This window comes from Camelus ferus, chromosome 6 (assembly GCF_009834535.1).
Source record: "Camelus ferus isolate YT-003-E chromosome 6, BCGSAC_Cfer_1.0, whole genome shotgun sequence".
In the NCBI taxonomy this organism is placed as follows: Eukaryota; Metazoa; Chordata; class Mammalia; order Artiodactyla; family Camelidae; genus Camelus; species Camelus ferus.
The window spans coordinates 52126095-52140329 of NC_045701.1; the positions used below are offsets into that span (position 1 = coordinate 52126095).

General features: G+C 40.4%; 1 protein-coding gene across 4 annotated transcripts in view; it reads right to left on the reverse strand.

Moving 5' to 3' along the window:
* The window catches only part of PYGL (glycogen phosphorylase L), a 55474-nt gene that overhangs the window by 37100 nt on the left and 4139 nt on the right, over positions 1-14235 (reverse strand). For all 4 annotated transcript variants that reach the window (XM_032482014.1, XM_032482013.1, XM_032482016.1 and 1 more), the window contains exons 2-5: positions 13274-13375; positions 10927-11005; positions 8017-8120; positions 1611-1742 (exon numbers count right to left, since the gene is read on the reverse strand). In XM_032482014.1, the coding sequence (XP_032337905.1) occupies positions 1611-1742; positions 8017-8120; positions 10927-11005; positions 13274-13375 (417 nt within the window). The remainder of the gene's footprint in view (positions 1-1610; positions 1743-8016; positions 8121-10926; positions 11006-13273; positions 13376-14235) is intronic.

Genomic DNA, 14235 nt, shown 5'->3' on the forward strand with positions numbered 1-14235 from the left:
GCTAGGTTTACTGGAAGCCGTCATAGCCGGCGTACACCAGGTCTGATCTCATGCTCTCTGGCCTCACTCGCTGCAAATCTGGGGCTGATCAGGCAGTGGCGTCAATCCATAAAGTTCTATATGGCTTGGGTCAGCTCACACTTTGTTACATCTGCCCCATAACCTTGCCTTTGCGGGCACAGAAAAGCACACTCTCTTTAATTGAATTTCTGGATATATTTAAAAAACATCTAGACGTGCTTTGTAAATACAAGATCATGTAAACTGCACACATTTAAACAGATTAGAAGCCACTGGAAGTTTTAGACACCAAATAATTGCTAGGTAATATCAAAAACATGTGAAAATTCTTTGGGCATATTAACAATTGATTTGTTTGCAGCTCTCCTGATCATATTTGTAATCAACTGCAGCTTACAACTTAGATTGTGGTCTATTGTTTAACCAAAATAAAAGGGGTGGGGTGTGGACAGAGGGAAACTTATCTTGAAATCACAGTATTAGTTTATTCCTTATATCATTATGTATAATGACCTATTTTAGCTTCTAATCTGTTATTTCATATGCTGAATAAATCATGTTCGGATAGGAAAAGCTTTTTTAAAAAGTCTTATTTTTCTGAACCATGAATAGCTTTGCATGGATTAGCAGAATAAATCATCAGTTTAAAAGTCAGCTATAACATGGGTCTTGACTCTTCTAAGACAAAATGAAGCATTTATTTATGGAGATTAACCCATAAACGAACTGAATTTAGCATTACAGTACTGAATTTCACTCCTGATTTTGCTATGTAAGAGCAATGATTCCTTGGTCTTTACCATTTTCTTTAAGCTTTTAAAGAGCGGCCAGTGAGACATCTTTTCCAGCCTAAGGCCATATTTATTACACAAATATCTCAAGTGGAGCCTCCAGTGACTGGACAACACAGTCCAGGAGTTCTTAGGGGTTATTTATCAGGAAGTATGAGGACAGCAAAGCACAAACCACAACTGGAGGAGCTGAAAAGTGAATTTTGTTCAGCAACAGGGTAACACTCTAATCTAGCAGCAGGATAAATACACGCCCGTGACCTGAGGACACTTGGATTGACACCAGCGTGATTTCTCTAGAAGTGGTTTGACACCAAGATAACAGAGTGCATTTCATAGTATTTTCCATTGTTTTTCTTGACTTTGCAATGAGAAGAGCTTTAGTGATCCTTGGAATAACACTTCAGCTTCAAAATATTTACCCCTGAGAATTTACAAGTCAATGTATATATGGCAATAGGGTGAGAAACGACACTTAAATTTATTCAATCTTGGTTTCCACAACTTTACTGGGGGAGTTAAACATGCTGGGATGATAGAACTGATTAGCCTCTGATAAAGTGGATGACAGTGGATGACAAAATGACCTTGGTAAGTCACTTAACCTTGGGGAAGTCACTTCTCTCTTAGCCTCAGCTGCTTTGTCTCCAAAAAGAGTGGGTTCCACTAAGAGAAGTAACAGATTTATTTATAAAAATATACTCTATTACTCAATATACAACACACTATAGTCAATGCTATGTACACATATCTGTGTCATCCTCTATACAGCGCTCAGTGCGAGGATGCTCAGAATACCTGCGTGTCGACCCACTTGGCCCCGGCCTCGGTGTGCTCTACTCTTCCGTAGAAGTGCACAGGCAGCATGAACTCTGGGCGGGCCTTCTCCCAGGGGTTTCCATGCCTGAGCCAATCATCTGCCTCTTCTATCTGCAAAAAGAACACGGCTTAGAATTTGTTTTTCAGGAGATGTGGCCCTAGCCCTTCAATTATATCAAATGAAAAGTATTTTTGACTGAATCAACTCAAGAATACTGTTTTGGCTCCCAGATGTAGAAAATAAATTTATGGTTACCAAAGGGGAAAGGTAGGGTGGAGAGGAAGGATAAATTAGGAGTCTGGGATTAGCAGATACAAACTACCATATACAAAATACATAAATAACAAGGTCCTACTGTGTAGCACAGGGAACTATATTCAATAGCTTGTATTAACCTATAATAAAGCAGAATATGAAAAAGAATATATGTACATGTATAACGGAACCACTTTGCTGTACACCTGAAACTAACATTGTAAATCAACTACAATTCAATTAAAAAAACACCAAAACAATAACAACAACAAAATGTATTACTATGTCAATGAATTCCAATAAGGCATTTGATAAAATTCAAAAGAAAAAAAAAAGAATACTGTTTTGGCAAAAAAGATGTTGGTTCTGTCAATCTCAATTCATCTTTGTTATGGTCTTACAGCCTAAGTGAACAATACTTGCTAATATTGCTCTAAATGTTTTAAACATATTATTGCATTTAATCCTCATAACAACCCAATAGGAGGGAACTATGATTTCTCCTTTTTTAAAGATGAGGAAGTTGTAACTTCCTCAAAGTTGCACAGATACTAAATGGTACAGATAAGATCTGATGGTAGGTCTGTGTGTTCTGTAGCCTGTTTTAACATCTGCAAATGGTTTCTGTCAAGAGTCCTGTGTCTAGAAAACACAGAATCAGTTAAGAAAAGCTACTCATAGAAAGCTTCCCTGATAGTGTTTATTTCAGTGTTGGTACAGAACACTGTCACATTTTCTTTTCATTTTTAAAATTGAACTATAGTTGATTTACAAAATGGCATTAGTTTCAGGTGTACAGCATAGTGATGCAGTATTTTTGTTGATTATATTCTCTTACAGGCTCTTATAAGACAATGGGTATAATTTCCTGTGCTATACAGTATATTCTGGTTGCTTATCTACTTTATACACAGTAGTTTGTACCTGTTATCCCATACCTCTAATCTGTCCCTCCCTCCTTCCTTCCCAACTTTGGTAACCACAAGTTTGTTTTCTCCATCTGTGAATCTGTTTGTTTTGCATATACATTCATTTGTATTATTTTTTAGCTTCCATATATAAGTGATATATAGTATTTGTCTTTCTCTGTGTGACTTATTTTACTAAGCATAATATTCTCTAGGTCTATCCTCATTGCTGTATGTGCAAGTGACAGTATTTAATTCTTTTTCATGACTGAGTGATATTCCATGGTGCGTGTGTGTGTTTATCTCACATCTTAATCCCATATATATATCACAGTTTCTTAATCCCTTAATCCAATCATCTGTTGATGGACATTCAGGCTGCTTCCATATTTTGACTATTCTAAGTAGTGCTGCTGTGAACACTGGAGTGCATATATCTTTTTGAATTAGTGTTTTCATTTTTTCTGGATATATACCCAGGAGTGGAATTGCTGGATCATATGATAGCTCTGTTTTTAGTTTTTTTAAGAAAACTTCATACTGTTTTCCATAGTGGCTGCACCAATTTATACACCCACCAACAGAACACTATTACAATTCTGTAGTCTTTGTTTAGTTTAATCCTTAACGTAATTTTGATCTGATAGTGAACTATTAGTTATAGTTCATTTTGAAAATAACATACACTGAAGGTAAGGAATTTATTTTATTGACAATCTCAACATTTTCCCATGTATTTATGTCAATTTATAACAGAAGCTTTATAAAATTTTAATTTTAATTTAATATAATTTTTTATAAAAAAATATAAGGTCATAATTTGTATTTAAGGTATCTTGGACATCAAATGAATTTTGTTTTCTATAAGCAAACAAAAATGCCAAAACAAGAACAAAAAACACGTAGGGGGATGCATTTTAAAAATAAAAATATTATTAGTGAAACCTTTAAAATATTACATATATATTTAAAAATGTAATTGTGTTCTGGCAAGAAAGGAAGGGTAAGGTTTTTTAGTACAAAATCTCCTTGTCCATGAGATTACCCCAAACATGGCTATTTTACCTTTTTGATTCTTCCCTCTTAGAAAACTCAGCTTTAAAGGATATTAACTATGAATTACAACATAATGTGATGTTTCACGATCACCTATATAAGAGTTCAATGTCTGCCCCAGGCACAGTGTGGAGAGAGAGAAACAAACACAGCTGCTGTCTTTTGGGATATTAGACAAAGCATTCATATCAACAGCCTGACAAGCAAACATCCATTTATTCAAACACTGATCATAACTTTCTATCAGGAATGCCGGTAAGCTGCCCATTAACTACCTGCATCGTGTCGAATGAAAAGGGGACTCACAGAGACAACATCTTTAGATAGAAGGTCTAGAGTTAGCAGCTGGAGGCAAGAGGATGTATGAGATGCAGGGTGAGGCCCAGGGAAGGCAGGAGCTAGATGTGAGTTAATCGGTAATCTTGTTAAAATGCAGACTCTCAGTCAGTTTGGGGTGGGGTCTGAAATTTTGCATTTAAAAATTGGCCGCTTAACATGTGGCCGGCGGGTACGTGGTGACACAAAGTCAGTAACTGTAATTCAGAATTTAGACTTCCTCTATCCCAGTCATAAAGAGAACAACAAAAAAAATACAATTAAAATTTTAACAAGCATAGAATGTTATCAGCTGACAAGAAATTGGTTGAAAAAAGAAGAAATTGGTTGAGTCCACTAGTTTGTGTTAATAACTAGAAACTGTATGAAAAGTACGTAAGAATATCCACAAAGGATCAAACACCCTAACTTACAAAACACTTCATGCTGCCCTTAGGCAAGGGCAGGACTTGGGTTTCAAATACTGGTCAATGTGAACACTGCTTCCTGTAACAGGAAAGAACCGCAAGGCCTATCTGCCTCATTTCAGTGCTCAGGACTGTTGTAAAACACATCTTAGGGTATTATATAAACCAGGAGGATGATGAGGGAGAAACAGCTTTCCTCTCAAAAATCACATGCACAGAAGAGCTGACAACATATTCTCTGCTGAAAAACTTGGCAGAATCAGACTGTTCTGCCCTCAAACAGCATGAAATGCTCATAGAAGAAAGTCTGGGCTCCGGTCCTGGCCTCCTGCACAAGTCAGAGGTTGCATTTGCTCCTCTAAGGACACACTGTTAAGTGACAAGGGACTCGTCAGCCAATTATTCATTTTTTTTTTCTCTTCTGCCCTTAATGACTTTTTTTTTAATGACTTTTTGTTTTTTATTGAAGTGTAGTTGATTTATAATGTTAGTTTCAGGTGTATAGCAAAGCAATTCAGTTATACATATATATATTTTTTCTTTTCAGATTCTTTTCCATTATATGTTATTACAAGAAATTGAATATAGTTCCCTGTGCTATACAGTTGGTCATCTATTTTATATATAGTCACGTAGTAATGTGTATCTGTTAATGCCAAACTCCTAATTTATCCCTTCCCTGCCCTTTTTTCTTTGGTAACATAGTTTGTTTTCTATGTCCATGAGTCTGTTTTTGGTTTGTAAATAGACATTGTATTTTCTTTTTTTTTTTTTTTTTTTAGATTCCACATATAAGTGATATCATATGATATTTGTCTTTCTCTGTCTAACTTACTTCACTTGATATGATCATCTCTAGGTCCATCCATGCTGCTGCAAATGGCATTACTGCAGTCTTTTTAATGGCTGAGTAGCATTTCATTGTATAAATATACCACATCTTCTTTATCCAGTCATCTGTTGATGGACATTTAGGTTGTTTCCATGCCTTGGCTGTTGTAAATAGTGCTGCTATGAACATTGGGGTGCATGTGTCTTTTAAAACTATGGTTTCCTCTGGATACATGCCCAGGAGTGGGACTGCTGGATTATACAGTAAGTCTATATTTAGTTTTTTAAGGAACCTCCATACTGTCCTCATAGTGTCAGCCAATTACTCTTACTGCCATCCAATGTTGCTCTGATTTCTCCTTGCCAAATAATGGCTGATTTTAATTTCATTGGGTTAACAAGTTCTATAGGAGAAAAGAATTCCTAGCTTGCTGTTCTTTACTGAGTCTCTTCCTGATTTGGCAAGGAATCAGTCAATAATTCCCTCAATGTTACAAAGTCTGTTTTTAAGATAAATTGAAAAATAGATACTTCATAAACACAAGCTGGTCTGAACAGATCGAAGGAGAGAGAATGGCCCCCAGCCACCCCTGCTAAATCCACAGAAGCTGTGGGATGATGATAAATCTCCTTTCTACCTTGGTTTCTTCCAACGAATTAACAAATCGGTCTGTACATTTAGGCTTCCATGTAGCCAGTGACCGCTGAATGCCCTCACTTGCTGAGCCACAGGAAGAGGGGCGGGGCCAGATGGGAGAAGAGCTTTCATTCACATTCAAGTGAGCTGTTTGGAGCTGAACATCCCAGATGAAAAGGAGCTGAGACAAAGCAAGCATGGGTCTGTGGAGTCAGGGGCAACATGCCCGTCTTGAGGGGTAGGGTGGAGGGCAGGTGGCAGCTGGACCGGCATCTTCCTAGAGGAATTATCAAAGCATCTGTACGCAGCCAGCATGGGAGCAGGGGTCAGCTCAGGACCTGTCAGTGGCTGAATTCTAAGAACTGCTTTTCCCCTCAACTGTGGGATGCACAGGATATGAACCAGTGAGCAAACAGCAGGAGCTGTCAACAAACTTTGCTTTCTGATGATACCAAAAATTGAACAATGTTCTGGGTAACGCTGAGAATTCAACAGTGGTCACGAGAAGCGTGCTGGGTATTGTGAACTGCGCATGACTAGTTACAGCAGGCTCGGCACGGGTTCTAAGAGAGAAGGTTAAAGCAGATACCACTAGATTCAACTCTGAGATATCTACTGTCAGTGCCTTTCCGTGAAGAACTTTAGTGTGTGACTGTTAAAGTTTAATGCGAGGCTGTCGCAACTGTCTTTCCCCATCTTCCTCCCAGCGACCAGTTATTTTCATAGAGGACGATTCCTGATAAGGTTTCAACGATCCCCACTAGAGTTCAAGGCACTTAGTGATAAAATTATTTTTGAGGGGAAGAGGGAGAGAGTTCACAATGAACATTTTATTACTGCAAATATTCCTTGAAGAGAGCCTTCAAAAACTGAAAGTCCATCAACCTTTAAAAATCTTCCCAGATAGTGCAATTTTCATCAGCTCTCTCCCTTGTAAGCACAACCATGTAGCTGATGTGAGTGGGATAGTGACCCTTTTCTCTCCTGGGCATGGCTCCAGTCTAGGTCCCCCCACTCAATCCCTGAGCGCGCTGCCCTTGGACTGACTCTTGGGAGTGTGGGAGGGGCTCGGAGAGCTCAGGCTTTTTGGAAATGTTGTCAGTGGTGTGTGTGCATGGTGCAAAGAAAGAGAGAGAAAAAAATTCAAATCACATCCGGGAAAACTATGAACACTAGGGCTAACTGTAGCTCAAAGAGAGATCAAAGACAAAGAGAAATAAATACTTAAGAATCTGGTTTGGTTATATAAAAATAAAATGAGAATCATTTGTATGGATTAATTACTATTTGTGCAATTTTCTAGGGAGTGCTATAATGTTAAATATGTGCCAGACTTATTTGCTATAATAGTTTACAAGATGGTCTGCTTTTATCTTATAAAAAAAAAATTAGAACACTGAGCTCCTGCATCTTGTCAGATAGACATGTTAAGGAGGGCAAGACTCTCGAGTGTAGAAGAGAATACTGAATGTGGACTGGAAATCTGGGGACACAAAATCATATTTGCCAGCGGTGTGATCTGAGGTAGCGTCTCCTCTTAAGGACCTCAGTTGTCTCACAAAAATGGTGACATGTTTCCTACCATAAAGGGCTACTGGGAAAGATCATGAACTAAAAGCTATGTTCTTCCATTTTACGTGCTGCAGAGACAGGACATCGCACATTATAGGTGGTCCACAGTCAGGCAGTGGGTGATAAGTATCTTCAGAGCACCCCTGGGAGACTGGCACTGGACGAGATGCTATGGGCCTGGTGGGGAATGATGCCGGCAGGCCCTCTGCTCTCAGGGAGCTTACACCCTAAAGCAGGAAGATTGATGGTATTCACTGATTTCAAACAAATGCCAGAGAAATGAGTAGGGCTCTAAGGTAAATGTCCATAAATTATAAATCACCTGGAACACCATGAAGGCAAAGTACTTAAATGACAAAATTTTTAAATGTGGCTCACATACCTGCCATCCATCGCGAATCTTCTGATTGAAGATTCCGTATTCATATCGGATGCCATAGCCATAGGCTGCCAGTCCCAGAGTTGCCATGGAATCCAAGAAGCAGGCTAAAGGAAACAGCACCAGCAAAAGGCAGTCAGCAAGGTGAGTCACAATTTCCAGTCTGTCTCTAAAAAACATGGCGGCCACAAACACTTTTCTATGAGAAACCATATTTGTATTTTAAAGCACAGAGCCTGCTGCACAGTGGGTACTGATTTTTTTTAAATAACACTTTTTTTTTCTAATTATAAAATGAATACTATAGAAAAGTTAGGAAATACAAAAGTGTATAAAAAAAGAAAACAAACATCATTTATTACTTCGCCATCCAGAAATAACCCCTGCGTACATGCTGGCATTTCATGTGAGAACAGATGAGGAAGCTGGCCTGCGTTAGATATGTCTGCTCCTGTGTCTGCCCCTCACAATGTCCTTTTTGGGGAAGCTGTCTCCGCGGCCCCCTGCTTGAAAAGACGTGTCATTTACATGTGACCCATCTGGCTGACTAGGTGGACGTCTGTGGCAGACTCTTTCTGGCTAATGGAATTCTAGTGTTGTTCACACATCAGGTGGCCTTATGCTTCAGGGAGGCTGGACCAGGAAGTGACCCTTGCTTGACTACTCTAAACCTCAAAGCTAATTGTAGTAATTCTGGTTCCTTCACTGGTGTTTGGCTTTGGCACGAATATACAATGACACAATCCAATGAGAGGTGTTAGGAAGTCTGCCGGGTGCAGTGAAAGATTTTTCTTACTGCTGAGATCCTTTTTCCTTGAGGGGAAAGTCAAAAGAACCACAGAGACCCAGAATCCTGACTGAACTGTGCCACTGAATAAATTAATCTTGGAGTGGCCAACGTCTGGAGTTCTTGTTCTGTGGTAATATATGAACTTGTCGGTTGAACTAGCTTTTGCTAGTTTCTCTGTTACTTGTAGCCAAGAGCTTTTAATGACGGAGCAGCTGATCCAGGGCAGCCAATCGGCAGGCTGGGTAGGATCTACCTTGTGGCCAGGTGCCATCTGAGGGGTTACACTTGCCAGACTGTCCCTCTCAGGAATTTGAACAGAGAAACAGAGAATGAAAAAATACAGTAGGATCTAAAACTGAAAACATTGAAAACTAGATCAAACAGAAAGAGACTGACTTAGGTTCATGGTGGAGTCCTAGAATGGATCCACAGAGGCCAGTGGCCAAGACCTTCAAGTTACTGTGACATCACAACAGTTCTTCCATCCCTGTGCACATGTGGCCTGGCTCTGCCCCAGGTTCTGCTCTCGATGAGCTGTGGTAATTTGTCTTTTCCTGGGTCCTAATCAAATTATCCTTAGATCCTGACGAGAATGGGGTCCCAGTTTTTTCAGTCTGGTAACAGAATCAGGTCATCTATTGAGAATTACCCAGCTTCATTCGCTCCTTCCCTGTCCGGCCCGGAGTGGGTTTAATCCTGCCAACAAATAGGCTTTACATAAAAGGAAGGCAGGCTGGCTGAAACTCTTGGATATGCGTGCCACTGACCCTGCTGGTCTTCCTTCCACTCCGTGGGAAGCCTACCAATTTACCCGGTCAGCGACCTCACAAGGTGACAAGCATCCCAAAGGCAGTGTTCTCTGTGACTAATTGCAACGTTAAAATACATGGCAACTAATGTAGTGAGGAGTAAACAATATGAAACACATCACATGCAAATGGATTTCTAGTCACTTGAAAGTGTGTGTAAAATTAAAAGATTTGGGGATCTTTTCTAAAAGACTACAATCTGATGCACAGATGTGTGGTCATATAATTTTGTTATTAAAGTTAAATTTCACAACTAATACATTCACATCCTCCTTGTAAAAGCAATGAAAATGTTCCAGACAGGCTAGCATCCTCTTTGGTTGCCACCCCCAATTCTGCACTCCCCTCTAGGGAAGATCACAGGCAGCAGTTCAGCCTTTCAAATTCCAGACTTTTTTCTATGGATTTACATATGCACATACTCACAGGAAATATTACAGTTTTAAAAACATAAATAGTATCACGCTGTGTGGCTTTTAGGGCAACTTGTTTCCTCTGCCCACCCTCTGCTCCTCTGCAAGGTCTGTCCAGGGAAGCCCATGCAGAGCGCTTTTATTCTCCTGGGCTGATGCATATTATTCTGTAATGTGGCTGTTCCTTTACCTATCTTATCAGTGGACACTAGGTTATTCCTAAAATTTTGCTCTTACAAACAGTATTGGAACAAGGTTTTCACACACCTCCTTGTGCACACGGGGCAGACATCAGGAAGTAGAGCTGCCTGGTCACAGGGATGCACATTTTTAATGTAACGGCATTGGTATTATATTTGTAATGTTTTCCTCTGTATTTGTTGAAAAACCATTTCTTGGATGAAGCAAAGAACTCAAATTGCATCCATCCAAAAAAGGGTATTTATTAACTAAATCATACCAATAATACAACACATGTGCCATTGCCTACTAAGTCAATCAAAAAGCAAACTGTCAAGTGCACAGGACAACAACACAATGGCTAAGCAACTTAGGTCACACCACACAGGCATGTGAATTGAGCAGCTGTGACCAAGTAACAGTGAAGTGAAGGGGCCACCTGGGAAACCCTTGAGTGCACAGGAAGGATCTGGTAACTCTGGGGTTTGAAGCAAGGTCTCCAAGCGTTTTAAGCAATGTCTCTTTTGTTCAAGTTCCCTTCACTACTGTTTGTCTAGAACTGGTCACAGCACGGTGCAGACTCAAAAACAAGCACATCTATAACCAGGTCACAGCTCACACTTCTCCCGGAAAGCCTTTTGGTTCTTTCCGTGTGCTCGGGCACAGCACCTGCGGAGGCGTCAGCGGCGGGGCAGCACGACACACTCACGAGGTCACTTACCAGCAAGCCTCCCAAGACCACCATTGCCAAGCCCAGCATCTTCTTCAATTTCTTCCAGCTCCTCCATATCCAGTCCAAGCTGGTGATGAAAGGAAGACAACATTGGGCACAGATACAAACGCAGCCCACAATCAGAGAGAACAGTCATTTCCCAAAGCTCTGGGCTGGGCCTCTGGGTTCATCTGTGAACTCAGTCCTGGCAGCCCCCTCACTGCTGCTTCTGGTATCTGCCACCCCCTGCTGATGAGGGTCTGCAGATGCAAACAGCCCGCACGGTCCCGCACGGTCCCGCACGGTCCTGCACGGTCCTGCGGCACAGCCCAGCCTGGAGGAGAACATGGGCTCTGAATGTCCATCGCTGACATCGCGACTTCTTAGCTATGTGGCCTTGGGCCAGGTACTAAATCTTGCTATTCCTTTCACCTCTTGTTTAAAAATGAAGGTCATAGGAACTACTTCATTTAGAGCTGTTGTGAATTAAATGAGGTTATACAAAGCATTTAGAATTATTCGTGGGCAGATATTCCTCAAAAAATGTTAGCTATTACTATTTCTTAAAACTATTATTTTTTGTGCTGTCCATGCAAAACTTCAGAAATAGTCCAGTACCAAGCTGACACTAAATGGACTAAAGGATTTTGAAAATTATCAAAAAGTATGCGGTCAGACTTTCTGGGAAGGATGAAAGTTCATCTTTTCATGACCACAACATATTTACTCAATAAGGTCAAAGATTGTTAACCTAAAACCAGTTAGCGAGTCACTGCCCGTGAGAACCTGGGGCCTGACAGCAGTCAGGGAAACTGTGGTCCAGGTGGATGGGCCTAAAATCCTCTATATCTCTCTGGGGTCCATAAGAGACTGTGGGAAGCCAAAGGGCATCTGTGACCTTGGGCTTGGATGGAATTGGTTGCCAGCCAGCTCCCTGCTCCAAAGTGTTGGGACCCGCACAGCCAGAGGCCACTAGCAGCAGTGTGGACTCATGGCAAAACTCTGCAGCCCTAGAGATCACTTTGGTCTGCTCATCTGACAGTGAGGAAACTGATGGCCAAATACACTGAACAACCCGTCCTATGCTGACTAGATGATAATCTAGCCTGTGCTTGGCTAATGACGGTCTGTTGTGAAATGCCTGCACTCTTATCTGAAAGTGATGTAATCCATGAAATAAAATATTATTTAAAACAGAAACATAATTTGCACATTTGAAAATGTATGCATATGATGTAACTATGGTTGAAGTCGATGCCCCAGTTGGCATGGGGCTACCTACTTGGATCCCTAACCTTCTATCCAAAGTTGCTTCTGACACAAATCTTAATAACTGAATCTTCTAAGAGTTCAAAAATGGATTTGCTTCTGTTCATTGTTGAAAGGGCTTTCAAATTTGTTCCCTGGTGATTAGAGTCCTGGGGTCCTTGTGCACATCACATCAAATGCTAATGCTAGCACCTTGGATTTTCAAAATTCTAAACATGTAAGTCTGCACCTTGAGCAAGCAGGCATTGGTTGGTCACTTCATCCCACCTAGTTAGATGCTGGTTTGAAGGAGGTAAATTTTTGTCGGCTGATATCGGGGGAAGCAGAGAAAATGGAAGTGGAGAAGAGCTGCAATGGTTCTCTCATACGAAATAGTCTATGTGACCCACATGAAGGAGACCAGTCCCAGTGACAAGCAGCTGGTCACAAGAGGGGACAATCCCCTGCCCAGGACAAGGAGCGCTTTAAACATTCTCTCATTTAGAGTGCATCTTTGCAAGTACACGTTCCTCCTTTCAACCACATCAGAAAGGTTCAGGACTATTCTCGGTAAGAAGATACTGGAAGCTCAGAGGAGAAACAGTTAAACATATTCATAAAAAACAAATGAGCACATTAGGCTCACGGCCTCAGGCTCCTCATAAAGAGGAAGTGTGCTTTCCGTCTCATTAAGCAATAGAGAAAGTCTGACAACAGAATTTTAAAAGCTTATTATTTTCAGATGTTGCCCTGATATATGAATAAACGTCAAACTTTGATCATTTTGAAACAGTGGATTGGAGCCCAAAGTAAAGCTTGTGATTCTGACAGCAGGGACTGAAGCACTTTTCAAAGGTTGTTCAGGTGCTAATTTCTAAAATGTAATTTACTGTGGAATGCTGTCAAAAACGGATTGTAGAAGAAAATTCTCATGAGACACCACTAGTTCTCTAGTACCAAGTTCACATTTCGAATAGTTCGTGACAGCCATGCCTATAGAAGCAATTTTTCAGTTTTTTTTTTTTTTTTGAGCATGACATACCCAAGGTTCCTGAATTGAACTTGAACTTTAAAGGGAGAGAATGAAAGAAAGGTGAAGACAACGTACCTGGTAAATGGCCTCATCACAGGCATTCTGCAGGCCCAGGTTGATCATGGTGTTCTGTAAGGTTCGGCCCATGTAAAATTCCAAAGAGAGGTAATAAACCCTCTGAAACAAAGAAAAGAGAGGTCATGTTAATTGTATGAGGCCAACCTTACTCGTCAACATGAAAACACAAGGTCACCAAGAAGAAACACACAGGCAAGACCACTGTAACTCAGGTCCAAATGAGATCCCAGTAGGATGCACCCAGGGCTGCAGGAAAGTGCTCCTGATAACCGGCTTCAGGAAAACCATTTTATATCCTGGTTTGGCAATACTTTTAAAAATATCTTTTACCCCCAGGGAGGGAAAAAAAAGCAAACTCATCCAACTAATTAGATTCAGTGTTTTGTGGGGTTTTTTTTTCCCCTGTTCATGAGCCTTATGAAAAAACATACATTTTGGGTAAATCAAAGTCAGACTGACACAGCTCACATCATGTAAAATATTTACAGAATGAGGGTCAGGTGGGGTGGGCTGAGATTCATCCAGGAAACACAACTCCTTCAAGGAGTTGATACACCCGATGGCTACCACGTATATTCCTCCTTAACTGTTCCTGCAAGTGATGGTATAATTAATTATTTTAGAATTAAAATTATTCTAGAAAGTCTATGAAGCATAACAAAAGACTACCTCAGGTTCATCGGTATTTATTCTTGACGAAATGGGTCGTTTCGTTATTAGTTTAGAAACTGTTTGCCTTTGACATAGCAAAAGCCAGGGAGATACTATCAGAGTTGAAAGTGAAAGGTACAAAGCTCAGACTTGCCTAAAACCCTTTAAAATACAAGCACAGATTATTAATTAAAAAAACCGAAAGAGATCAGTGAGTAACTTTGTCCTCCCCTTTTAAAATATCTTACTTTCCATATCAGTTCCTCTTTTGTTTTCAAACACAAAACAGAAATCTGTAAATGCATCAG